This window comes from Phoxinus phoxinus (genome assembly GCF_949152265.1).
Source record: "Phoxinus phoxinus genome assembly, chromosome: 23".
Lineage (NCBI taxonomy): Eukaryota > Metazoa > Chordata > Actinopteri > Cypriniformes > Leuciscidae > Phoxinus > Phoxinus phoxinus.
The window spans coordinates 4173769-4201258 of record NC_136898.1 but is presented as its reverse complement, the minus strand read 5'-3'; the positions used below and the strand labels follow the sequence as shown (position 1 = coordinate 4201258).

At 37.1% G+C, this 27490-nt stretch overlaps 2 protein-coding genes across 11 annotated transcripts in view; one reads left to right on the top strand and one right to left on the bottom strand.

Moving 5' to 3' along the window:
* Positions 1-2991, top strand: part of pitpnm2 (phosphatidylinositol transfer protein, membrane-associated 2) — a 63649-nt gene extending 60658 nt beyond the window's left edge. For all 6 annotated transcript variants that reach the window (XM_079599186.1, XM_079599184.1, XM_079599185.1 and 3 more), the window contains one exon: positions 43-2991. In XM_079599186.1, the coding sequence (XP_079455312.1) occupies positions 43-384 (342 nt within the window). In that variant the 3' untranslated portion in view covers positions 385-2991. The remainder of the gene's footprint in view (positions 1-42) is intronic.
* A 1898-nt stretch (positions 2992-4889) lies between these two features.
* LOC306991405 (kinesin-like protein KIF2A) lies at positions 4890-26809 on the bottom strand. Of its 5 annotated transcripts, none has more exons than XM_079599177.1 (21): positions 26559-26762; positions 25036-25130; positions 20055-20183; positions 19511-19565; positions 18734-18844; positions 16973-17073; positions 16028-16123; positions 15851-15905; positions 15596-15758; positions 14534-14624; positions 14368-14431; positions 14211-14302; positions 13983-14125; positions 13697-13901; positions 12603-12713; positions 12431-12498; positions 11244-11357; positions 9173-9308; positions 8315-8416; positions 7281-7416; positions 4890-6697 (listed from the first exon to the last, which is right to left on the bottom strand). In XM_079599177.1, exons 1-21 carry the CDS (start codon positions 26617-26619, stop codon positions 6612-6614), a joined length of 2214 nt encoding a protein of 737 aa, XP_079455303.1. In that variant the 5' UTR covers positions 26620-26762; the 3' UTR covers positions 4890-6611. The 5 variants fall into 5 exon arrangements, with proteins under 5 accessions (XP_079455303.1, XP_079455304.1, XP_079455305.1 ...); XM_079599178.1 differs by having other exon boundaries at positions 11274-11357; positions 26559-26741; XM_079599179.1 differs by lacking the exon at positions 11244-11357 and having other exon boundaries at positions 26559-26809.
* Positions 26810-27490: the final 681 nt, after the last annotated feature.

Here is a 27490-nt window from a genome sequence, read left to right as displayed (position 1 = left end):
GTTTTTCTACACTCTCAGTGAGCCGTCACTCTCTCTCCACAGTTCATCGCCGACGGCTACGCGACTCATCTTTCCCAGCTGGAGTACAATCAGAGATCGAGACCCGCCAAGACCGGCAGCGCTCGCATGGTCCTCCGGAAAGGCAGTTTCGGGCTGGGCGGCAGTGGCGACTTCTTGCGGAAGCGCAATCACCTGCTGCGCACCATCTCCTCGCAACCCACGTCCTCCACACCGCCCGTGCCGGTAGGCCGTCCCGAACGCGCGCAGAGCCAATCAGAATGTGACCGCGAGCGGGCCGAACGCGCGCAGAGAAGCATGAGCATCGCTGCCGGCTGCTGGGGCCGAACCAGCAAACTTGAGGGCGGAGCCCTGAGCCCGAAATAGGCTCCTCCCACCGGGTCCACATTCTGGAGGCGCTTCTTTGGGCACATGGGCTGCAGGAACGGTAGGAGACGGACACGAAGTAATCTCACAGTATTACAACAGACTCTGTGAGGAAATCTCACGGCATTACTATTGTTGCATGAGAATTTTTTCCGTTTCATATTTTGTTTCGTTTTTAGACCGGCAGCCAAACATTTTCCAGAAATCTAGCGCCTTAAGCATCGCTCTGGGTCATGGCCCTCGCCTCTGACTCGATTGAATGTACTGTTGGGACTGAAAACATGGATCGTTGGGTGGGTATGGACTCTTCCCGCTTCCTCTATCATTCCCCAGACTTCCCTTCCGGTGTCTGCAGAGATTCCCACACATGTAAATACGTGCCTCCTCTTACCTGCTCAGGGCAGCCATGAACTTGAGGAGCTGGTGAGACCCAGAGGCCATTTTACTCATTCGTTTCCGTTGGGTCGCCCCATCCCGGCAGCCTCTCCGAGTCGAATCGCAGCAGCATTTGGCAATAAGGATCAACGCCCATCACACCAAACTCCGTCTGCAGGTCATCAGAGGCCTTAACTTCTTATTCAGAGCAAGAACGAACTCTCAAAGGAAGAACAATCCCTTTACAAGGCCATCTGCTTGCAATACCTCGACCTGGGCTGCTGGGTCACCTTCCATGTTTCTTTCTTTCCTTCTCGACTGCTGTTTTGTTAACTTCTGAGCCACCAAACACCGGTCGCAAGCACACGCCACATCCGCTGAAGTCAAGACTTTTCCTGCTGCTGTCGTCGTGGAGAGAATTTCCCATCGAGGACGCGCCATGCAGCTCGCTGGATTTGCATGTTCAATGACAACTTTTAAAAGATTTGGCTCAATCCTTTGCACTCATTTCCAGCTGATCAGGGAGCGATTCGACTCGCTCGCTCGATACTGCCGACGGCCAAAACGAATTCATTTCGAAAGCTGTAGTTCTGCAACTGCATAACCTCATTGTTATTTTGCACTAGTGGAATAGTGGAGGCCCTCGTTTCCATCTCATGTGGATACACGACATTCGCGTGTAGTACATGTCCCTTATTATTTATGCCAGGGTATTTGTGCGCATATGCACGATTATATAGTTCTCCGAAAACAAGAGCACGCAAGAAATGTGCCAAAAGCAGGCAGATCATAGGAACCCAAACACGTCCAGCGTTACCGATGGATTGTAGCAACGTTTCCCAAGCGTTTCCATGGCACATGTATAATGTTTTTAAGATTTTAGATCAACTTGAGTTATCTATGATATTGTTCATATGTAAGTGATTGAGGTATATAGAAATTGTGCTTTTAATTTTCTTGCTATTTTAAATCGGACCGCATGACAAAGTCGGGTGGAGTCGTGAACCATACACGGTTTGTTTCTATATATCATGTCATGAACTCACTGGAATAGCCATGCTGCATGTTGCGGACGTATTCTTCTAATGGAACTGGGAGGCTCGGATCGTGGCCTTTGTCTGGAGTGGATGTTCTGAACCGAGGTCTGAACGGGACTTCGAACAGTGTAGATACTGTAAAGATGTAAATTTCACTATAATAGGATATGTTACGGTCAGAATTTATTTATTTCTGTAGCTTCATAAGATGATGGATATTTCAGGTTTGACTGTATTTCATGTGTTGCTTTCTTCTTCTGTCCAACACTTCTGAAATGCTTCTTTTAACGGACCAATGACATGTCTCCTTGTGCATAATCGTTGACAGTGTTTCCGTAGCAAAACTCTAGATGACGCAACCACCGCCGCCCCCCCCCCCCCACGGACAATCAGTTCAGCAAACACATGGCCGAGCGCACCGGGCAACACACACACATGTACAAACGCTGCAGACGGTTTAGCGCATTGAAATTTCCACGTAATGTGAATTGGAATTGTGAATGTGGTTCTGTGATAAATTTGCTGCAAACAACCGAGTTTAAATTGGTGCTGAACGGTTCTTGAATCAAAGTTTTTTGCTCTGAGATGGCATTTGGACTGGTATTACTAGTCTTTTAATGCATCTAGTTCGGTACCAGACATCAGGGGTTCTCAGTGGAAACACATGTGCTGAAAGGTTTGTGATCTTGGTTTATGATTTGAATGTTAACCACTGAACAAATTCTCCGTTATATTGCCCCACACACTCTGAACTGACTTGCTGACACTTCTACACTTCCTCCTGTTTTCCAATCAAGCTATTTTTCACCAACTTAAGTTAAGAAAGCTGAGGAGCTTCATTTCCGAATGGTTGAGATTTAAGATTCAGACGCATCGCAGGGAATCATACGACATTGTGATGGACAATTGTGCCACAGTTTTTACACGGCGAACATTAGTTTAAACATCCGCGGCCTTGCTTGTAGGCCAAGTATTATATCTTCAGATAAACCAGATTATAGCCACTTTTGTACTTTGCATGTCACAGAGAAGCTTTCGTACACTTTCCTGTATTCTTCAATAATGGGCCACACTACAAACCTCCCGTTTATAGTTATTACAAATATGCTGTTGTCTATATAGAACATCATATCAGTTGTTAATACCAAATATTTAAATGATATCACCGTTAATCCTAAATCCAACCATGTTTTTTTTTTAAATACTGACATTTGAGTAACAGCATTATATTAGAAGACGTTAAATGCATAGAAATACTTTGAAATAAATTGACATTGCAGTATTTTTGACATGTAAATGCTGTCTAATTAGTGTGCAGGTGTTTCAGAACACAAGCTCATTGGATGAAATAAATATGGTGAGATATCCCGAAACAATCATGTTTTGTGCCCATTTTATTTGTTGCCAAAACTTTCAGATAATCATTGCAAATGAGTCACTTTCCCAACAACTTTTCGATGATGAATGGAGACGTCCTGCAGGTCATTTTACACTCCTGCTGACGTACTGATCTGGACTGACTCGCTCCTTTACAGTTTTCTTACCAGGTCGGTGGTTCAGTGCTCTCATGTGTATAACTGTATGTTCTGTGGATTAAATACAGTTGGACAACTGCTAGTCTTCTGTGATTTGTAATGCTTTATGAATGCGTGACATGAACCACTCTGCAAGAATACTTTAAAAAAAATGTACTTTCCTTTGTAAAGAACGTCTTTAGTCACAATTTTGTATTTGTCTATATTCATTCATTCATTCATTGTATTCGTTTTGGAGTGTGAGAGATGGCAGTTTTGTCTGAGTTCATTTGGGGGAAATTGATTAAAGTATGCATGGTAGGTAGAGATGGATGGATGTAGGAATGGAAGCATGTATATAGATGGGTAGAAAAGTAGATATGCATGTACTGTACAGGTGAAACTGGAAAAATTAGAATATGATGCAAAAGTTCATTTATTTCTGTAATTCAACTTAAAAGGTGAAACTAATATATTATATAGACTCATTACATGCAAATTGAGATATTTTAAGCGTTTATTTGTTATAATTTTGATGATTATGGTTTACAGCTTATGAAAACCCCAAATTCAAAATTTGAATACTGTGAAGTTTTTCATAAGCTGTAAGCCATAATCATCAAAATTATAACAAATAAACGCTTAAAATATCTCAATTTGCATGTAATGAGTCTATATAATATATTAGTTTGACTATTTTAAGGTGAATTACTGAAATAAATGAACTTTTGCACCATATTCTATTTTTTTCGAGTTTCACCTGTATATAGGTATTTATGGATGGATGGATGTACTGTTTGTAGGTATGTATAGATATAGAAAGGTAGGTAGGAATGGATGTAGGCATGTGTAGTTAGGTAGAAAGGTAGGGATGTATGGATGGATTGATGTAGGTAGGAAGGGATGATGGATGTATATATCTATGTAGGATTGATAGAATGGTAGGTATGGATAAATGTATGTAGATGTACAGTAGGTAGGTAGGGATGGATTGATGTAGGTAGGAAGGGATAGATGTACATACTGTAGGTATGGATGGATGTACTGGATGTATAGATGCAAGTAGGTTTTTAGAATGGTAGGTATGCATGTATAGATGTAGGAAGGTAGGTATGGTTGTATGTATGGATTGATGCATGAAGGTAGGTAGTTGTGGATGTATTAGGTATGCATAGATGTAGAAAGGTATGTATAGATGGATGGATGTTAGGTATCGATGGATGAAAGTATGTAGGTATGTATAGATGTATGAAGGACAAGATTGAAATGGATGGATGTATAGATGTATGGATGCATAGATATGTTTGTAGTGTGTGTGTGTAAATGGTAAATGGACTGCATTTATATAACGCTTTCACAGACCCAATGGCCTCCAAAGCGCTTTACATGTTGCCTCACATTCACCCATTCATACATCGTCAGCAGCTGGAGTTAGGTGTCTTGCTCATGGACACCTCGACACTTGGTCAGGTGGAACCGGGGATTGAACCACCAACCTTCCGGTTTGTAGACAACCTGTGTGTGTGTGTGTGTGTGTTTTTTGTATGAAACTCAGGAGCAAAGACCAGGACACTGGTGTATCTTCAGGAGTCTTTATTGAACATGTGATGTCTGGTCACTGCAGTCAGTAAGTCTGAAGAAGGCAGTTATACATTGTATTTGATAAGCATTCAGTGTTGACCTTACACACAGCCAGACGAGTGACCACTTCACCAAAGTATCTGAAGATAATTCAGGAAATGACCCCTGACTGAGCCTCCAAACGGTTGAAGCAGTGCCGGGTCACAAGAACCAGAGACATCTGTAAACCTTAAACTGATGCCTTCATGTTCCCCTCGAATGCCTGACTCAATGTAGACACATGTTTATCAGGACAAACGGCACATCTTGACAAATCATCAGATCCTCCAGATCGGGTCACTGTTAGGACCCCAAGTGATCAAATGACTTTTAATAGCAATCTTTATAGAGCCGGATTACAATTCCTGACTATAAAAACTGCTGGCCGGGAAAGAATCAGAGATTCTTAAATGTGTAGTCGCACAGTAAGCTTGTATACTCACCGAAACTCAACCTTGTATCCAAATATGTTCCCAGATATTTAAAACTTTACACAATCCCAACAGCCTGATCATTTAACTGTAATTTCCCTAACATGTGGTGTTCACTAGAATCTGTTTTTTTTCTTGCATTAATCTGCAAAGCACTCATGTGTAGTGATTCATGAACAATGATATGCCAGAAGTCTGTCGTCATCTGATGGATCTTTATTTGAACAATGCAATACATTGAAACACTGAGTCCAGATCCAGATTCCCCTGAACACAAACAACAGGTCAAAATGAGACGGGAACAAAAGCATTGACGGGGAACACTGATGCGTAATGGCATTGTTAAAAAATGAGACAGTAGCCTGAACATTATGACTACTTCCACATATTTCTTTAAAATGTAAACAAAACACTGGTAACAAAATCCCTCTTCATAAAATCAGAAAAGTCTATCACGTGACCTCCTCTGGACTGTTTATCTGAGATGAGTTCGCTAATACATGTATAGTTGCTCATCTAGAATTGTTCACTGAAAAGGTTTGGTGCAATAAGGCCTGCATTTGTTTCGTTTTTTACAGTAAAGGTTCTTATCGGCCATCAAAAAAATAAAAACCAGTCTCACTGCTAGACAAGTTTTATTAAATCAGTTCCTGTAGGTCTCAATAGAGATCATCCATATTGCAGTCATGCAACGTCTACTGTAACTAGGGATGCACAATATATCAGAGACCATATCAATACCGGCCAATATATCATTGGACAATTATCTGCATTTTACTTCAATTTCCCACAATTTCAGGCATTTATTTAAATACATTTTCATGTTTGTGTTTCATAACTGACAGCCAGTGTGCTTTCATTTCTAACATGACATTGGTTAGCAGCCGTAACATAACTGGTCAAATGTTCTATATCAGTGCATCCCTAATCTCAAGACCATATTCTCTTTCCACTGGGACAGCATTTTCATTAACTGGCAAACTGATATGTGAGTAGCAGGGATGAGCAGGTACAGTATATACAGTACATCTGAACAGCATGAATGACTGTGAAATATTGGCTTGACACACACGCAGAGCTGGTTTGTTCATGCATTAGCTCAGAGAATCTCACATACACCCTCTCATGGCGATCATTCATTTTCGTAAAACTCAAATGATTTCTGGAATTAAAATGTGCTTTTCTGGGATGAAAGAAACGGTCACGTCACGTACAGGTTACAGATGTGTGGGACGTCGCTGAGATGAGAGCTACAGCGCTCGAGGACGTTTGGGGTTTATCTGCTTGCTGGCCTGTTCCTCCTCTTGAAGAGCGGAGCGGAAGGACTTCACTTTATCTGAGACCAGAGGAAACACACTTTACTGTACGGCACTGAAGTCATCCCACATGAAGCTGACCAAACATACAAGTGCAACTGAAGAAACGTGCAGCCCGAAGTCAACAGACACTACTATACGATATTTAAAATAATCATACTAATATTTATTATTAAACCTTTTACATTAGTGCAAAAATATGCATATAAACACTATCAGTTTTAATATCTGTTTTATAATAAAGATTATTACTACATGCATTAAACAATTTTTTATTTACATTAAGATATTTTTGGGGAGAAAATGTTATATTTAAAATTATATACATACATATATATATATATATATATATATATATATATATAGAGAGAGAGAGAGAGAGAGAGAGAGAGATGGAGAATTAATTTAATTTACATTATAGTAATGACATTATTTTAGGAGAAAATTTTATTTCATTTTCATTCAAAATCCCAATGCAAAATAAATGCTCCAAAAATAAACTTAATTTAATTTATTATTTTGATTTAGTGTGTTTTAGTGTGTGTCCGACTTCTCATTAATATGGATCCCGTTTAAAAGACCCGTATTCTTGTGAACTCTGACCTCTGAGCTCTGTTAACACGTCGATCTTCTGATCCAGGATCTGCTCGAGCTGAGTGGCGAACGATTCCACGTCATAATCCACTTCCTCCGTCATCTCCAGAAGAATCTTCTCGTCCTCGAGCCAGCGGATAGACTCCTGCAACACACCACGTCCATCACACACACACACACACACACACAAGTCCTTGAAGAAAAATATCTCCATAACACCAAAAAAAAAGATGTAGAGTCAAACCAAAAATTAGTCAGACACCAGATATCATTTTACTATTTTAATTTCACTAGTGTGTGCAGGACACTATAGTTCACTTATGTAAGTGAGGATGGCAAAATAAAGTAAACTATAACATCATACCCAAAAATTCACTTCCAGTAACATTAATAAAAGTTTGGGACCAAAAATTATTCAGACACTTTGACTTGACCATGTTTTGCTTAATGTTTTTTCTTTAATTGCTAATGCCCTTTTTACACACAGACTGAACAGAATGAACCATTGCTTGGTAACTGGTTGAGCTAAACTGGTTTTATCTAATTGTGTAGTTAAATTTAACAGCTGACAGATATTCAACATAATTCATTTGTGAGACAGTCTAACAGAAAGAACAATTTATTATCATATTTTATTACCATTTTCTAAATTATAGCAAATAAAATATGATAATGTGAGAAATGTTGAACATGTCTGAATTAATGTTGTTTGACTGTATATATACACACACACACACTACTGAAGTGAAGACACTGAAGACTGGAGTAATGACACTGAAAATTCAGCATTGCATCATAGGAAAAAAATACATTTGAAAATATATTCAGATAGAAATGTTATTTTAAACTATAGTAATATTTCACAATATTCCTGTTTTCACTGTATTTTAAAAGAAATAAATGCAGCTTTGAGCGAGCAGTACTGTATATTCAGAGATATTTTCTCTGAAAACAAGCATTAATGAAGCATTTAGTGCTTTCCTCAAAGGCAAATGTCCCTTAACTGAAGGATATTTAGACATTTCAGGGAGTTTAGTGCGCACCTGAAAGACGGCGCGGTGGTCCTCCAGAACCTGCTCCTCCATCTCCACCAGCTGAGACACCACCTCATGGAAGGTGAAGAGCTGAGGGGACACTTCCTCTTCCTGTGCACAGCATCACATCAACACATGTCACGCTCTCATACACCAACCAGGCTGAAGTGTGTGATAGGGGTGTGCGATATTGACAAAAAAATGTTTTGATCTCGATAACGGTTATTAGACGATATTTTGCGGAGTGTGTTTGTTGTGTTGATGCTGTGACAGGTTTAGGACTATCCTGGACAGCCGACTCCTAAAGTTTTGTATATTCTTCATACTGTGTGTGGTGGTCAGTTCACAGCAGTGACAGAAATTATTTTTTGCAATACATTTTTACCTTTACAACGCCATTTTTTTTCAATTATAAACATAAGGCACAATAGGGCTGTTACCAATCAAATGAAATCAGTATCAACAAAATTCATCAGTGCAATATTGATATTTAAAATATTTTGAAACCGCCAGTAGGGGGCAGCGAGTTGCTGTCAATGAGCGAATCATTGAGATTCAACCGATTCATTCAAACGGCTGATTCAATTAAACGGCTGATCTTAATCTATCCTAGTCAACTGATTTGTTCAGAAAGCGGATTCAAGGAAACACCGCTGTGTGTAAGAGTGGCTTTGTTTTGAACTATTTTCGTTGCACACCCGCACTACAAGACTACATCACGTAGAGTATGCATGCACTCTCTGGGTGTGTGTGAGGGATAGGCTATACTTGAAAAATGTCAAATCCCACATCATTAAAACAACAATTACGATGTTATCGCAGCCGATATGTGTCGCACACACACCCCTAGTGGTGAAGCGCTCTTACGTTCTGTTCACAGAGCAGCTTGAGGTCGTCTCTCTGAGGAGAGCTGCCCACTCCCCACTGCGCCTCCAACACGTCCAGCTGGCAGACGGAGCGTCCCTCCAGCACGGCACCGGGGTCGATGCTCAGCTCCTTCACCCTGCGTCACAGACAGCGGTCAACACTCGAGACAATCAGCGTATCGACGCGTCGGCCGGAAACCTCATATCTACAGATGTTTACGTTTTTCATTTTTCTCATGAATCATTACTATTGGTCAGCCTTTAGATCAGTCTGTGGGATTTGCAAATTTTACTTGACCAAAAAAAATATTAAAGAGAGCTTGTGATTAAAGGACAATTCCGGTGAAAAATGAACCTAGGGGTTAATAACACATGGTTACTGAGTCGATCGTTCTCTGGGATGTGTTTTCATGATAATCGAATGTAAAGAGTTTTATCTCTAAAAACAGATTTGCTTATAACGCTAGTATATGGGGCATCGAATATACGTAAAAAGAAATCACTAGTTAATACCACTAACAATAGCATAATGCGGGTCCCTACATGCAAACCGAAGCATTGAGAAGTTTGTAGTTGTACAGACAGTTTAATAAGAAGATACTTTATAAAGACCGTACACGTCGCGTATACAGGCAGGAGCAATCTTTGGCAAACAGACTCGACCAGTCGAGCCACGAACGCCGTGCTAAGTGAGCTGGTCGATAGGTTTAAGTCACAGTTCAGCTCACGTAGTTCAGCTCACTTTTTTCCGAAGATGGCTCCTGCCTGTATACGCGACCTGTATATTCGATGCCCCATATACTAGCGTTATAAGCTAATCTGTTTTTAGAGATAAAACTCTTTACATTCGATTATTATGAAAACGCATCCCAGAGAACGATCGACTCGGTAACCATGTGTTAATTACCCCTAGGTTCATTTTTCACCGGAATTGTCCTTTTAAAGTCGGCATGAAATCAAAATTGACCCTATTTACTTTGTTAGCGCATATTACTACAATTAATCCGTGCAAGTTAATAATACACAGAAAAAAATTGTTTGCCGTTGTAAAGTCAGTTTGACGGCTTGCGTTGAAAACGCTTCACCACTTCCCTCACCGTCAGTCTGCTATGAGCAGAGATGGAGAGGAGGAGCGCTGGAGTAAAGCCCTCTGTTCAATATTCCCTTTCACTGGGAAATACGTTACAGCACTGGAGAAAAGTCGTTTACGACTTTAACCCTCATAACTCCACCCGTCTCTATGGTGAATCGAGTGCTGCACAGTTTGGAGCGTCTCTGCTTGTTTGCAATGCAATGGTAAATAAAGAACTGGTTATTTGAGTAAGCGCAGTGTTTTCTTTACACAAGAAACACTATATACAGTATATATATGCTAATGTTTTATGTATTTAAGGAGTGGAGAAGAGTGTCTTAGTCATAGATTATTTAAGACAGTACTGGCTATGACTCGGTGTAGCACTTCATCATTAATAACATGAGATTTTGGCCAAATAACAGAAAAAAAAAACAAGAGCCTACACAGCTAAAGTAAACTTTATAACCTGTCAGCTGATGAACGTAATGTTCTAATGACGGACAAACACACATCTGACATTCTCTGGCCATTGAGCCTGATTTTGGCAAAAAGTTAAAAAATATAATGACACATGCTGATCATCTGATCATATATGGAAAAGAAGTGGTTTTGGTAATATGAGGTTTCCGCCCGACAGCGACGATATAAAAGCATGAGGTATTCACATCATGACAAAATAAACCAATGGAAATGGTTTATGTTAGACACATGATCATGCAGCGTGATAATGATGGACTCCATCCGCTCTATAAGGCACAAGCAAACACAAACCAATGTTAGTGCAGCTGCAATGCAAAACCATTCAAAACGCAGCAGAACACACAGACACATGCCTGGAATGTGCTACAAATGGACTCAAAAAAACAAGGGACAAAATAACAGCCGACCAAAAAGGAAAGACGCATTCTCAGAACTGAAGGTGAAGCGCTAGAAACACAGGACTCTTATGAGGCTCTGTCTGAAGAGAGACAGGCTTGTAACTGGAGGAGGGTGAGACCTGCTGGGTGAGGAAGCAAAGTCATCGTACTCATAGGTAGGAGAGAGTTCGGAGCGCCCGCCCCCCCCCTGGGAGAAGGGGATGTCGGAAGGGCTGATCCCAAACTCCTTCACTCTGGAGACGAGAGACGGGGGTTACACAAACATTCCTGACTCGTAACCAGTGGAAAAGAGTTCACCGTGAAACACACTCTAGCAGTGAATGCACTGGGTAATGTAAATACTAGATAATGATTCAAATAATTGATTCTAAATCATTTTTAAAATGTTTTATATAAATAATTCTAATAACATAAATATAAATGTAAGTACATAAATATTTATTATTTATAGAAAGATTAGAATTCATTTATATATATATATACATACACACGGTCTACACTGTACACATAAATACAATATATTATGATAAAAATATATCGAATTTTACAAACTAACAAAAAAATTATAATAATTTGAATATTAATGTTTATTAATACATATTTAATATAATACAATGTTTCTTTAAATCAATATATAATACAAGTATTCTATTGTTTTTACAACATGACAATAAAACTAAATTATATTTATGAATTCTTATGAAAAAATATGTATATACCGGTACATAAAATGACATTGGTTAATAGTTGTCTACCAAACATTAAACACAAAAATATGCCATGTAAAAAGATAATAATTAATATATTTGATTATAAATAATTGTTTATAAATAGTTTTGTTTTTATAAAGAATTTGTATAATATGAACATGTTTTTACATATTACATTTCTTTAAACCCTTGAATTCCATTTTTATATTCTTGTTAAATATATGCATATAAACAATATAACTTATAAAAATAAAAAGAGTATATAAATGCAAAAATATATATTTTAATATAATTAATTATATATTATTTTATCAAATAAAGAAATTGAATATTAATATAATGTGTATTAATACATGTATAATATACTGTTTTTAATATACATTATATTAATATTAAAATTCTTGTATATAAAGACATAAAGGGTCAAATATGTCCATAATCTTGGAATTCTCTGATATTTTTGATCCATTAATAGCCCCAGATTTGACTGTCAGGTTATAAACAGTTATGAACATGGTTATATTCCTGGATTGAGTGAAGGGTGGTGTGTGTGTGTGTTGGGAAGCTTCTTTACTGCAGTGGTGTGTGTCACGTACCTGTTGGCGTATCTCAGAGTGTTTAATGTGTTTTCACATGATGCCATTCCAGGAGAGATTGTAGCGATCTATTGCAACCACAAAATTAATTCAGAAATCATTAATACACAAATCACACATGTTAAAAATGAATCAGTGCTTGCTATAGAAACATCATCAGCGCAGCTCTTACCATACATGTTCTGGAGTTCTCTCCGATGAAGGAATCTCTCAACACCTGTGTGAGTTTACTGGCTCTGAACGGAGTGTGTGGTTTGTTTCGACCTAAAGCCCTGATGCATTCCTGTCACACACACACAGAAGAGGACCAAGATGACCACCATGACTTATAACTTATAATAAAAAAATATGAAACAAAAAATAACACAGTCTACTTTCAAGAACAAATCAGATCCACATGCATATCATTATTTCCTGCGGAAGTTTTATTCAGAAAAGGTCACATTACAGAAGTTGTGAGTTACATTTGATATTTTTATGAATAAAAAAAAAAATGTTATATCTTTTTTTATTCGCTACTTTGTGAAGTGTGAGACCTAACAAATTATATTATATACTTTAAAAATTTATAAAAAAATATATTTCTATATTTGCTACTTTGTAAAGTATGAGACTGAACAAATTGCATTCATCATTTCTAATATTAATATATTTTCATACAAACATTTCTATATTTGTTACTTGTTGTACAGTATGCCACTGAACAAATTATATATTTGTATGTATTGTATATATTTGATATATATTTGCATTTTAATATTGTTATTTTTCTAAAAACATTTCTACATTTGTTACTCTGTAAAGTGTGGGACTTAACAAATTAGATTTTTCTAATATTTATAATATATATTTTCATAAAATGTTTTTATAATTGTTACTTTGTACAGTATGAGACTGAACAAATTGCATTCATCATATTTATAATATATTTTTCATATTTTTATAAAAACATTTCTACATTTGTTACTCTGTACAGTGTGGGACTGACCAAATTCCAAATTTTTCTCATATATCTAATATACATTTTCATAAAATATTTTATAATTGTAACTTTGTACAATGCAAGACTGAACAAATTATACTTTATTTTTGTATTTCTAATATTTTTTTTGTTTTTAAATATTTCCTAAAATATTTGTATATTTGTTTCTTAGTACAGTGCGAGACTAAACAAATGTTCTCTCTCTTGTCTTTTCTTTTGTACAAATCTTTTTAGGGACAAAACAAGGTCAAATCAAGTAGTGTGTGACGATTTGCAGCACAAACCTTCAGCGCCAGGAGACTTTTGTTGATCTCCGCGCCCTCGAGACGGGTCTGTCGGTCAGCGCTCGACGTGTCCGCCCCTCGCTCGTTTCCCGCCAGGTCGATGAGAGAGAATTTGCCGTGCATTTTGCCCCTCCTGCGGAGAATAATCTGAAACACGGCGTGACTGCGGGACGAATGAGCGTTGGCCGAGGTCTGTCCAGACGTCCTGAGGAAAACCACATACAAACATTACTACAACTGTGTTAACAACACCACTGGTGCAAAGAAGCGATCCGATTGGTCGCACCTGCAGCTGTTGCCCATCTCAATGAGTTTGAGCACGTCCTCGGTGCATTTGACCTCTCGCTCCTGCAGTCCGACCACCTGAACCTGCTGCTTACCGTCTTCAAGAACACGCAGCTTCGCCTTCCTGTTCAGAAGGTCAAACACCTGCACGGCCGTTTAAAACTGACTTAATGCACTTCATGAATATTAAATGAGCTCATTCAATATTCATGAGCAATAGAGAACTTGCCTTCCCGCTGTAGATTTCAAAGAACGTCGCGTACACCTGAAGATCCAACTTCTTGTAATTTGGCTTTTTTAACATTAGAAAAACATCCCGTGCTGAAAGAATAGAACATATTGATAACTCAGTATTGACATTGAATAACATCAGGTCAGACACATACCAGCGAGTGCGTAGATCCCTTTAGAGCAGTCCTGGTTCTTCCCAGAAAAATCTCCTCCCATGGTCTGCAATGAAGGGAAAATCGATTATGACAAATGGAACGATCCCTGGGAGGATCTTTTCCTGTAATATGATGTCATCTGGTCTGTTTACTGTCAGAAACGTACATGAGTTTTCCCGCTGCCCGTCTGACCGTAAGCAAAACATGTCGCCATTCCCCTCTCAAATATGGTCTCCACCAGCGGCCGGGCGGTAAACCTGAAACACACATAAACCAGAGATCTCATTCAGTATTAGAAAATGACAGAATATTAAATCTTTTTTTTTTTTTTTTACTTAAATGGTTCAGATTTTCTTGAGAACATGGCCACAGGAATTATGGGTAGCTGCAGTTTCACTGCATTGGAATTTAAGATGACTTCAAATAAAGTTTTGTTTTTCAACATGTTTATAATTTTCCACCTTTATCCATAAAATTACTTGATTGAACTTGATTTTATAGGTTGTCGATTGTGGTTTGTGACTCTTGGATCAGAGCGCTTTTGGCCATTGGTTCAGAGGGCTGTCAACCACTGCCTGATTTTTTGTTATGATGTAACTTTGTACAGTGCAAAACTGAAATTATATTTTTTATACTGTATACTTCATATATATACACTTAAACACTTACATACGCTTTAATATTTTATTTTATGTATACATTTTACTAGATAATTCTATTGTTACATTGTACAGTGCTAGACTGAAAAAAATATATTTTTATATATTTACAGGAGAAACTGGAAAAATTTGAATATGGTGCAAAAGTTAATTTATTTCAGTAATTCAACTTAAAAGTTGAAACTAATATATTATATAGACTCATTACATGCAAAGTGAGATATTTCAAGCCTTTATAATTTTGATGATTATGGCTTACAGCTTATGAAAACCCCAAATTCAAAAATAGAATATTGTGAAAAGGTTTTTATAAGCTGTAAGCCATAATCATCAAAATTATAAAGGCTTGAAATATCTCACTTTGCATGTAATGAGTCTATATAATATATTAGTTTCAACTTTTAAGTTGAATTACTGAAATAAATTTTTCCAGTTTCACCTGTATATATATTTTAATATTTAATATTTGTTATTTTGTACAGCGTGAGACTGAATAAAACAAATTCTTCTTCTCTTCTCTCACTAATTTTTAGTGTCACTCTTTCTCTGTAAACTAATAAATATCTGACCTGTAAACCATTTCGTTTGTCGAGGTGTCGTCGAAAGCGTAATCGAAGCGAAACGTCTGGTTCTCCAGGTATCTGGTTAGATCCACTTTCTGCTTGGGCTCGTGGACCATGACCACGTCTTTACTGGGGATGGTGATGACGTCTAGATCCTTCATGGTCAGCTCTGAGCGTGAACAGAGGATGTGGCGTATCGTAAACAGCACTAGACACTCACAGCATGAACGTTATGCTGGAATAAAAACATTTCATCATCACCTTTCTTGTTCAGTGGACGTGTCCGCACACACACGCATATCCTGTGGTCCTCAATCTGAGAAAATATGCATATCATTAATACATACATACCATAATACCATGTAATACTGTTGATAAATCATGTGGAGATGAAATGACATAATAACTGAGACGAGTGGTAATGATGTAGTTATTCACCAGATCTTCAGTGGTCAGCGGTCTGTAGTCCAAACTCGCTCTGAAGTCTCGGATCATGCACATTATTTCATAATTAGGGGTTATGGCCTCGACATCCTGTGTAATAAAAAACTCTGTCAATATTGTAAGAGTTAGAACATATTAACTTTCCTCGGTATGTATATATCGTTTCTATTTCAGTTTTAGTTATTTTAGTACAAGTTAAATAATAATAATAATAATAAAAAAATAAAAAAAATAAAAATTATATATACATTACATACATACATACATACTTACAGGTGAAACTCAAAAAATTAGAATATGGTGCAAAAGTTCATTTATTTCAGTAATTCAACTTAAAAGGTGAAACTAATATATTATATAGACTCATTACATGCAAAGTGAGATATTTCAAGCCTTTATTTGTTATAATTTTGTTGATGATTATGGCTTACAGCTTATGAAAACAAATTCAAAATTAGAATATTGTGAAAAGGAAGCTGTAAGCCATAATCATCAAAATTATAACAAATAATCGCTTGAAATATCTCACTTAGCATGTAATGAGTCTATATAATATATTAGTTTCACCTTTTAAGTTGAATTACTGAAATAAATGAACTTTTGCACCATTTTCAAATTTTTCCAGTTTCACCTGTATATATATATAAAATGGTTTTAGTCTTAATTAACTATAATAAAGCAATATAAAAAAAGCAACATAAGCAATTTGTCAAGCCAATATTAATAGGAAATAATAAATAACATTGTTTATATTATAATATGCAATAAGCAACATAACACAATATGTTTCTAAACATATAATAATAAAATGTTATCATAATACGCATTAGGCAATAAAACACACACAACATATTTAAATAAATATAATGTTCCACATTAAGCAACACTACACTGTTCAAAGCTTGTCAGAAACAGAACCAGTGACGTGTGTGTCGTCACCTGCGCTCGTTTCTCTCTCAGCTCCTGCTGCTGCAATCGTCTCCTCTCCCGCTTCTCCTGAAGTTTCTCCACTTCCTTCACACAGTTGGACTTCCTGCGAGCTGAACACACACACAAAACTCAATGCAAACAGACATCAATGTTTAACAAACAGATACAATATTGCTCAGCTAAACCTGATTCGCTCATTGTAATAAGCATTTTATTTGACATGATTCCAACGCCAGTGTGCATTAGCTTGTGTTTGAGTGAATCCCTCAACAATGGCATCATGAGGGGTCATCTCTGAGACAACAACTCTAAATGCTGCTTTTGTTTTGGTGTGACGGCAGACAACAGTCGTTTGTGACGGCGCTGAGAGCCCTTCAGCTCTCTTCATACACTCACAGATCAGAGATTACACGTAGAGATGCACCGATTACAATTTTTTAGGCCGATTCCGATTTCTCATTGAGTTTGACCTGCCGATACCGATTAAATTTTTTCTAAACACTTTACAGCACACACAAATATTTATTTTCTATCTTTTCTTTAATAGAACATTTTACATAGAACATTTTTGAACAGATAATCGCTATAAAATAGAACTACCGGTATATAAATTACTCCTGGTGTGGGAAATTAAAAGTTCAACTCAAATAAAGCTTATACTGTATATTCTGACTAGTTTATTATTTTTATAAAACATTAGGCTATATACTTTTACCCAAACTGAATAATAAAAACAAGTTTAAATGGGTAAATTTTCTATAACTATTTTTGAGTCTTCCTTTTCTTTTCTGACATGGACTACTCCTTGTTAAAACACACTAGAATTCTGTGCATTTTGGGCACTTTTTGTGTGAAATCATATTTATTTTGTCCATCAAAAGTGTGCTTTCACTTTAATTGAGCGTGAGTAGCGCAGCAAAAATAGACTCGGCGCTGAAACCCCCGCTTCACTGCTGCTCACGCGACGCTCCTGCTTGACGCTCATGCGCTGCAAAATCAGCATATGTCAGACTGACCGATGATCAATCGGTGCATCTCTAATTACACACCCAAGTATTTATAAAACATCTCTACAATAATTACACTACTGTTCAAAGGTTTGGGGTCTGTCACTTCTGCTCACCAAGGCTGCATTTGATCAAAAACTGTAAAAACAGAAATATTACTACAATTTAAAATTATTGCTTTCTATTTTAGTTTTTTATGTAATTTCAAGCATGACAACTCTCGGAATAGTTTTAGCATGTTATTGAATATGGCAATGTTAATGTATTTGGTCTTGGTGGACTAGATCTAGGCAGGTGGAGCTGGGGGAGGTGGAGGGGTTCAAAGGACCAGCTTACTACAACAAACAATGAACCAGACTATTTAAATGCTGAGCTAGCAATCTCATTGGCTGCAGGATCAGCAGAGGCCAGTCAGTGAGTTATATGACTGAACTAGATATTTATTCCTGTGATCAAAGCTGAATTTTCAGCATCATTACTCCAGTCTTCAGTGTCACATGATCCTTCAGAAATCATTCTAATATGATGATTTGCTGCTCAAGAAACATTTCTGATTATCATCCATGTTGAAAACAGTTGTGCTGCTTAATATTTTTGTGAAAACTGATACATTAAGGATTCTTTAAAGAATATAAAGTTCAAAAGAACAGCATTTATCTGAAACCAAAATCTTTTGTAACATTATAAATGTCACTTTTGATCAATTAAATGCATCCTTGCTGAAAGCTGGTCTTAATGTATGTGACATGTGTTTGTGTGGTACCGTTCTGCTGCTGCTGTAGGGTTTGGTGTTGTATCGGTGGCGGCGGCGCGGGCGCTGGTGGAGGAGGTTCGGTCTGTTGACTCGGCCGCGCTCGAGTCGTACCCACAGAGACTGAATAATGGAGATCACGTCATCACAGACCACGAAAAGACCAGGCCGTTTACACATATGCTTCTTTATGACTCTTCTTTAGCACTGTTTTACACGTCAAGTTATCAAAACTTTGAAATAACATGGGAATGATGTTGTGATAAAAAAGTGGTACAAAACTCTTTTTTGACATCAAAGACATCAGTAGGGATTTTAATGATTTACCTTTATTATACATTTTCACTCATCCATTAAGAGAAAAACTTGTAAACTTGTCTGTAATTAAAAATACTTTTCTAAATATTAGATGATAAACTTCAAATTAAAATTAGACATGTTGGCTTGGCAGCTAGCCACTAAAACCACTAAAATTACACAAAGATACATTTTAAATAAAGATAAATTAAAGCTAAACAGAAATTAATAGAAACTAATAAAGCACAATTTAAAATATATAATAAAAGCTCATTCAAAAATGTATCAAATGCTATATTGTATAAAAAATGCTAAAGTAACAATGATTTAAAGCATCAAAGTGTTTTATAATCCCATGCAGCAAATTCCATATGTTAAAACACATACTGTTGAAATCAATATCTGCTAAAATTAATACAATTTGAGACTAAAATTGTAACAGTACTAGTTTATGATAAAAAAAACACATTTTTAATAACTTGTACATCATACCTCGATTATCCCTTGCAGGAGTTTCATTTTTTGGTGGCGCTACAGTTCGGCGATTCTACAAAAGATGAATCAAGAAAATAATCATGTTTTGAAAAGTCCAGTCTGCAATATAGCTACAAAATATATCTACACAATAAAATCATTCACAGTGAATTTATGCCACATTCTAGCTTTGTGTCGACAGTTATCTAGACTTATCTACCGTGACAGTCTATTAAATGGAAAAAAGTACTTTACTAATAATTACAACTGGTTACTATAATTATTCATGCATATATCATTAAATGATTCATGCACAAGAGCTTATGGGTGATCTCCCAATGTAGGATAACACAACGCAAGTTATTTTAGTGATTTATTTATGTTTAACGATGGAAATTTACCCATCCTGCATTGATTTGAACGTAAAAACAGTGTTTTATGACTTTATGACTCCTGTCTGGAAATCCATTTGAGAAGTTATAAAATACAAACATCTGTCCACCGCTGTACTGATTTCTCTTCTTGGTTACGAATATTATGGTGCAGCGAAATGGACACCAACCTTGTTTTGGGGGATCTTGTTGGTTTTGACGGCACTCGACACGGGTGGCGGAGGGGTTTCAGGACTTTGTGGGATTTCCTCTTCAGGAGCAATGTCTGGATTTAGTGCAAATATGCTTTCCAGATCGATCTGTTCACAGGGAACGAGAGCATGAGTTTTAAAAGCACTTTACTCACAGCACATGAGCACATACTGTAGGACTTTCCACAGTTGTAAAAGCTGCTCAATATAATCATCCCACAGGACAGAAAAATTACAAATGAGATCTCAGTTTCTCCTGGACAGCAATTAGATTAACCGGCCATTTTGAACGGGAGAGGATTTTCTGTTATGGCATAGGACTAAAACTTAATAAATTTGCTCACACAGAATATTTCGCCGGGATGTTCAACTCGCTACTGATGTTCCCAGGCAAAAAAGTTATGAAAAAGTCAATTTTATTGCCAACTATTGGATTCAATCTTTTCATCAACTTGTTTTCTTTCAATTAGCACAGGTTTTTGCCATTCTTTTTGGAACTGAAAGATCAAAAGCCTCATTTATCTGAACTTATGTCCCTCAGTTTTTATTTTAAGGTGAATAAGCTTGAGTGAAATGTTCACTCAAAAACTGAGGTGTTTTACACAAAATTAGGTAAAGGATTTTCAACTCAGCACAAGGGTTTAACTGAGACGAGCTTCAGAAGAGATCTCAAAGTGCGCTCAGATTTACCTGCAAGCAGAGATCTCAACATTTTTTCATTCAATTCCTTTAGGACCAAATGATCTGCTATCCAGATTCATTTTTATAGCTCTATTTCTCATGATTGATTGGAGAAACATCTGAGATCAAGTTGAGTTACATGAAACATTTTCATTCATTCATTTATTTATAAAGTACTTTACAACTGCACAGGCAGTATAGGGTTCCGCAGTATACCTGTACTGGGAAAATACCAGTATGTATTTTATTTCAAGTGGTACCATATCATGATCTGTAGCCTACTTATGCTGCTGTACCCAAACTGACACGAAACCGGGAAATGTGACAACATACTAGAGGAACGAAATGGATAAAGCAGTTGAATCTCACTCAACACGCCCCGAACTAGGCTATTTAGTAAAGAGGGCAGTAGAAGTGAAATTTGGAATGACTTTGCTATTATAAAATTGATGAAGAACCATCAAACCTTGCCAAGCATCTGTCACTTGCAAATCCTGACTATAAGAGATCAACAGGCGAGTGCATCATTCAAACGATCTAACATTAATTTACTTTGAAGTTGAACACTGATCAACGCACATACATAAGATCATATCGTTTTAAATAACACAATGTTACAGCGTGCGTTTGACACATCACCAGAACCAGTAGGCTACTTGCACTTAAGTTTAGGTAGGTCTACAAAATAAAGTAATCAAATGTAAAATAACAGTGGATAGTAACACTGTTAATACATTGCACGGTTAAATCCTTATAAAGTTACAAAAGTTATTTAGTGACAGACAGCAGCGTCACAGACACGGTCACAGATCCGATACATGACGCATACTATTACACTATTTACATTCACGTAAGACATCACCGACCGTGTTTACGTGAATACTCACCCAGATGGACATTTTGACAATGTTGTGTGTGTTTGACTGTTTGAGGAAAAACAACTCAATTTAGAATGCGCGAGCTCTTTTCAGGCGGTTTGTGTGAGCGCTGTTGGTATGAAAGAAACCCGTCTCTAAAAGAGCTCCAACGTAGGCAACCTGAATGAAATAACATCTTTTGGATGTTCAAATTTGGCAAGGTTTAAAAAGACGTGGGCAAGTGATTTCTGTCAGCTGTCCCGAAACAAGCGAAAGTGTTGTATCGCCGGCCGCGCGCAGCTCGTAAACACTAGTGCAGGCGCGAGGACTTTAATTTGCTCGTTTTGAGAGCGAGGGGAGAGACGCAGTAGACTAAATTGCTGAAGTTACTTCTCACAATATAGTTTCAAATTACTTATTTGATATGATAATCTGAGTTGCTTAATTTGCTAATAAACATTATAAACGCAAAAAAACTACGAGAATGAGTAAAATTATGCGTAGCCTAATACCAGTGCCAAAATTCAGACCCGTATGATATCGTTTTAATATCGATACTACGGTATTAGATTGTGGTACTGCCATTTCTAACATGCAGACTAAAGTGATATAGCCTACAATCAACATTCAAAGACTGTACATAGGCCTACATTACCATAAAACAAGATAACCTAAAAAGGGGATCAACAAAAACATTCCCATACTAGCCTAACTCCTTAAAGGGTAATGACAAGAAGTAGTTTTCAACACCAGCTTTAAAGGGATAGTTCAATTTAAAATGAAAATTCTGTCATCATATAGGCCTACTCACCCTCAAGTTGTTTCAAACCTGAATGAATTTCTTTCTACTGCTGAACACAAAGGAAGATATTTTGAAAAATGTCAGTAACAAAACAGTTACCAGGTCCCATTGACTTCCATAGTATTATTTTCTTCCCTACTATGGAAATTCATACAGGTTTGAAACAACTTGAGGGTGAGTAGGCCTATATGATGACAGAATTTTCATTTTAAAGTGAACTATCCCTTTAAGGCCCCGTTTACACGATGGGAAACACAGATATTTCTCTGCGTTTTGGCCTGTCATTTACACGAAAACGCCGTTTTTATCCCAGAAAACGATTCTTTCTAAAAACTCCGGCCAAAGTGGAGATTTCTGAAAACGCCGGTTATATGTTGTCGTGTCAACTGGGAGAAACGGGGTTTTAGGTTCTCTCTTGTCGATTCTGAGGATTCTGATTGGCTTGCATGGCTTTATCCTTCTCCCTACACTGCCGCCCATAGGTTTGGCATAGTTATAAAGGCGCTCGACGGCGTATTTATGCGGGTTGTGTGCACGATGTTATTATTGAAAACGGATGGGGAGAAATATTCGTTTCTCTAAATACCCGGCTATGTGTAAATGTGGCCTAAATGTGTTTATGGATGACCATTCATAAACCAGACCATTCCAAAGCCTCGAACCCTAAGCAGCAAAAGCCTGAGCCCCTTTAAGTTTTAGATGAGTTTGAGGGATAGTAAGAACCAACTTGTTAGTTGATCTAAAGACCTATCTGTTTGGCGAAAAGTAATAAGCTCAGCCATTCCATGCACTGCGTTAAAAACACAGTAGGACCTTATATTTTATCCTGCAGTCAATCGGCAGTGACCTGAGCGAGGACAAAATAGTAAGATATATGATCACTCTTATAACACTCACAAGCAGCCTGACCACCATGTTTTGAACTAACTGTAAGCATGAAATAATGGTCTAACAGGACTAGATGTCGACTGATTTATCGGTATTTATCAGAAAAATATCGGTATGGATTTTTGCCGATAACAGAAATGAAAACAAATAAATCAGTAATCGGCAAAAATCCATGCAGATATTTTTTCTGGGTTGCTGGAGCTTCTGTACAGTACGAGAGCGGCCTCTAGAGGTGAAATAAAAACTATCACTGACGCCTCGTGGAGTTTGTTTTGACACGCGAGGCTGCGCGGACATTTCAGATGTGGATAAACAGACAATGCAACGGTATGTTATAGATGACACCATCCTACATGTTTTTATGTCATTAAAAAAGTAATGAGTTTGTTGACTAGATACTGCATTAGTGAATAAGAGCAGTATGTTTGCCGTCGAGGCTGAGGACGCTAACATTAGTAGCACCTCAAGCGGTTAAAAAGTCCGTCGCAAATGTTTAATATAACGATTATTACCATCCATTTGCATTCGTTTTTATCCAGCTGGTTCCCTTTATGCGTTTGTTATGCAGCGAAGTTGAATATTTAAAGGGGTGGTAAAATGCCATTTTCACAAGATGTAAAATAAATCTCTGATGTCCCCAGAGTGTGTGTGTGAAGTTTTAGCACAAAATACCCCACATATATTTTTATATAGCATGTTAAATTTGTACATTTTTGAGGATTTGCAAAAACGCACCGTTTAGTGCCTGGCCCTTTAAATGCAAATGAGCTGCTGCAGGGGGCGGGGTTTCAAGAGCTACCAGCCGTTTGTTGTAGTCCTTTTCTTTAAAAGCAAATATCTTCTTTTGCTTTGAACTTTGAGTGTTGTAACTTTGCAGATGTTGTTTATGCTCAAACAGCAACATTACACACTAACTACAGTTAGAAAAGTCAAATCATACTCAACCACCCCTTTAAAGCAAGAGACACGAGAAAGCAAACTGTATCTTCATGCTGCCGACAGAAAAATGCATTGATTTCAGTTCTTTTCTTATCGTCACTAATACATATTTTGTTTATATTTAACTGAACCAAATTGCGAGCCATCCTGCTCTTAACCTCATCCAGACATGCCAAAAGTGAGTTAGAAACACAATTTTCTCCTGATTTTAAAGGGAAATCATTTTGTTTCAGTTTCAGACAAGGCTTAAGCTAGTCCCAGACTAAAATGCATGTTTGAGCTGGTTTAACTGAAAGCAACTTGCACTGATATATCTTAAAATATGTCAGTGCCATTGTTTCATCTCAAGATGAACACCAGTAATGATTTTTTCTAAGGCATGTTTATAAAAGCTACTTTAATGTCCTAATTGAACTAAGGCCTAATCCTGGCTTAAACTAAGCCCTGTCTGTGAAACCAGGCCTTAACCTCTATTAATTATCCGGAGTTATGAAAGAGCAACATGTGAAGGATAAAAGCTTGGTCTTTGTATTTTATGCACATGATCAACCTGGAAGCTATTTAAGGCAGAGATACAAAACCTGCTTTAGAATAAATCTCCATTCATCCTGATTCCTGACACATCAATATTATATCTGTGTGTCTATATGAGAGATGTACAACTACAGTCATTTTAAAAACATAAGGCTCATGAAAGCAAGAATGGTGACTCTGCTGGAATCACACAAGCTTTTGTCTTTAGTACATTATGCCAACATGATGGACATATTAAATATGAATATCAGAAATTCACCTCTTTGCCTTTTGTGTCTCCGTTTTCAATCCACTCCACCGTCACACTATCATTGTCTTCATTCAGTGACGTAACCATGGCCTGGTGTATTCTGCCTGAAATAGATAACAAAACAATGGTTTACTGCAAAGATCTGCAGCCTGGTGATAACACTACAAACTAGTACTGTCAAACCGATTATTCACGATTAATTGCATCTAACATAAAAGTTTGTGATTATGAGACATACACACACACACAATATATATATGTATTAAGGCTGTCAAAAGATTAATCGTGATTAATCGCATCCAAAATAAAAGTTTGTGTTTGCATAATATATGTGTGTGTACTGTGTATAATTATTACACACACATTCATGTATATATTTAAGAAATATTTACGTTTATATACTGTATACATTTATATAATTTATATTATATATAAATATTTAATATATAAATATAACCAATTTTTCTTAAATATATACATGATTGTGTGTGTTTTATATATATATAAATAATTATACACAGTACACACACATATATTATGCAAACACAAACTTTTATTTTGGATGCGATTAATCACGAATAATCTTTTGACAGCCCTAATATATATATATATAGAGAGAGAGAGAGAGAGAGAGAGAGAGAGAGAGAGAGAGAATGGGCACAAGTTATGAAAGGAATATAAGTATAGTCAGTTAATTTGCTTTGTGATAATGACCAGCTAATTGCACATTATACATGATTGCTTGAAAAACTACTGAATAAATAGACTTCAGGAAGATAAAAGTTGTAGAATAACCATAACTAACAACCAAATTGCAGGGTTCACACTTGCTTTCCACACAACTTTACTATGGACAGACTACTGCTCAGCTATAACATTTAGGCCAAAGGTTAATGCTTTATTTCATGTACATTAAAGAGAGAAAAAATTGGCTGCACTTGTACATTGTAGGAATGACAATGAACTAAATAATAATAATAATAAACTAAAATAGCAGTACAAAAACGAGTTTTGCAGGCGATGTCTCTGGGCGTCTTCCTCGGGGAGGATGCTAAGAGACTGCGAATTTACGAACGTACTATGGAGAAGGCGTGGCTTATGAATATTAATTACGTAACGTGACGTTTACCTAGTGCGCTTATCTGATTGGCTGAACGGCACACATTAGCAAGTAAGCGTCTGTCAGCCAGCGAATCTTTTTTTTTACGTTGATTCTGCGCCTAGACGCTCTAGAACGGTTACCAAGCAACGCCAGGAGGACTTCATTAATAATTATGAGTCAAGCCTCCGCCATAGTAGAATTAGTAAATTCGCTAACGGGTTAGCAGGAGCATGCATCCCAAAACGTGCAATACAACGGCGTGCCAAGGACGGAGAGGTATTGGATATGAATGCATAGGCCAATATCGATCACCTGCCGTCGTTTGCACGAGCTGTCTTGTGTTTAACGGCTTTACCGGGTTAAACAAAGATGATGCGCCGACAAACTGCACCTCAGCCTGATAAACGAGCGGCTGCTGGGTGTGACTCACCATCACTGCGCTTGATCTCCACATAAATGCCGATCTGGATCTTCCCGAAGAGAGCTGCCATGCCTCATGTGTGTGCCAGGATCTGTATGGCTATATTTGAGCGGGTTTCACGGGAGAAGTTGTTCAGCAGCGCAAAACCCGGGAGGAGGTCAGGAGAGAGAGAGAGAGACGATGAGTGCGCATGCGCAGAGTGCACACACACCCATCACAGAATGTCACATCAACCTCTTTTGTCTAGTTGCAGTGGACACAATCTGTCCAGCAGTTGTTGTTGTTTTTTATGTTGTTTCTTTTTCTTTTTTTAAAAAAAGCAAAAATAACCCTCTGCTACTGTTCGCTTGTCGGTCAAAATAACCGATTTTTTTTTCCAATAAAATTATACTACTATATTTTAGTTCGATAATGTATTTTATTTAATATTTTGTATTTTTAGGGGATTTTATAGTACTAAATTATATTTATGCAGTAGTTATAATCTATTTATTCACGGTTTCATGGACCAGATTTTTTTTTTACAGAAATATAAATATATATTAGGCTATATATATATATATATATATATATATATATATATATATATATATATATACGTTGAAAAAAAAGTGAACTTGAAGAAAGTTATACAATTTTACATTTATTGTTATGAAAAATGCTAATTAAATTTTTTATATGAAATATATATTTTTCAAAACACGTTTTACTCTAAAACTGTGAGATAATCAAAGCCATAAATCTAAATAAGCTGTGTTGATATCTCAAAAAATTCATTTTCAGTAAGATTTTGTTTGTGCGCAGTAACAAAGATTTTCCAATAGATGAAATTTGTCTCCATTTCAGGACAATTTAAACTTTTCGAATCATGTCCATTATTTTATTTTTTTAATTCACACAGCAAGTGCTTTAGCACTTTAGCACCTTTGCCAAGTTTTGTA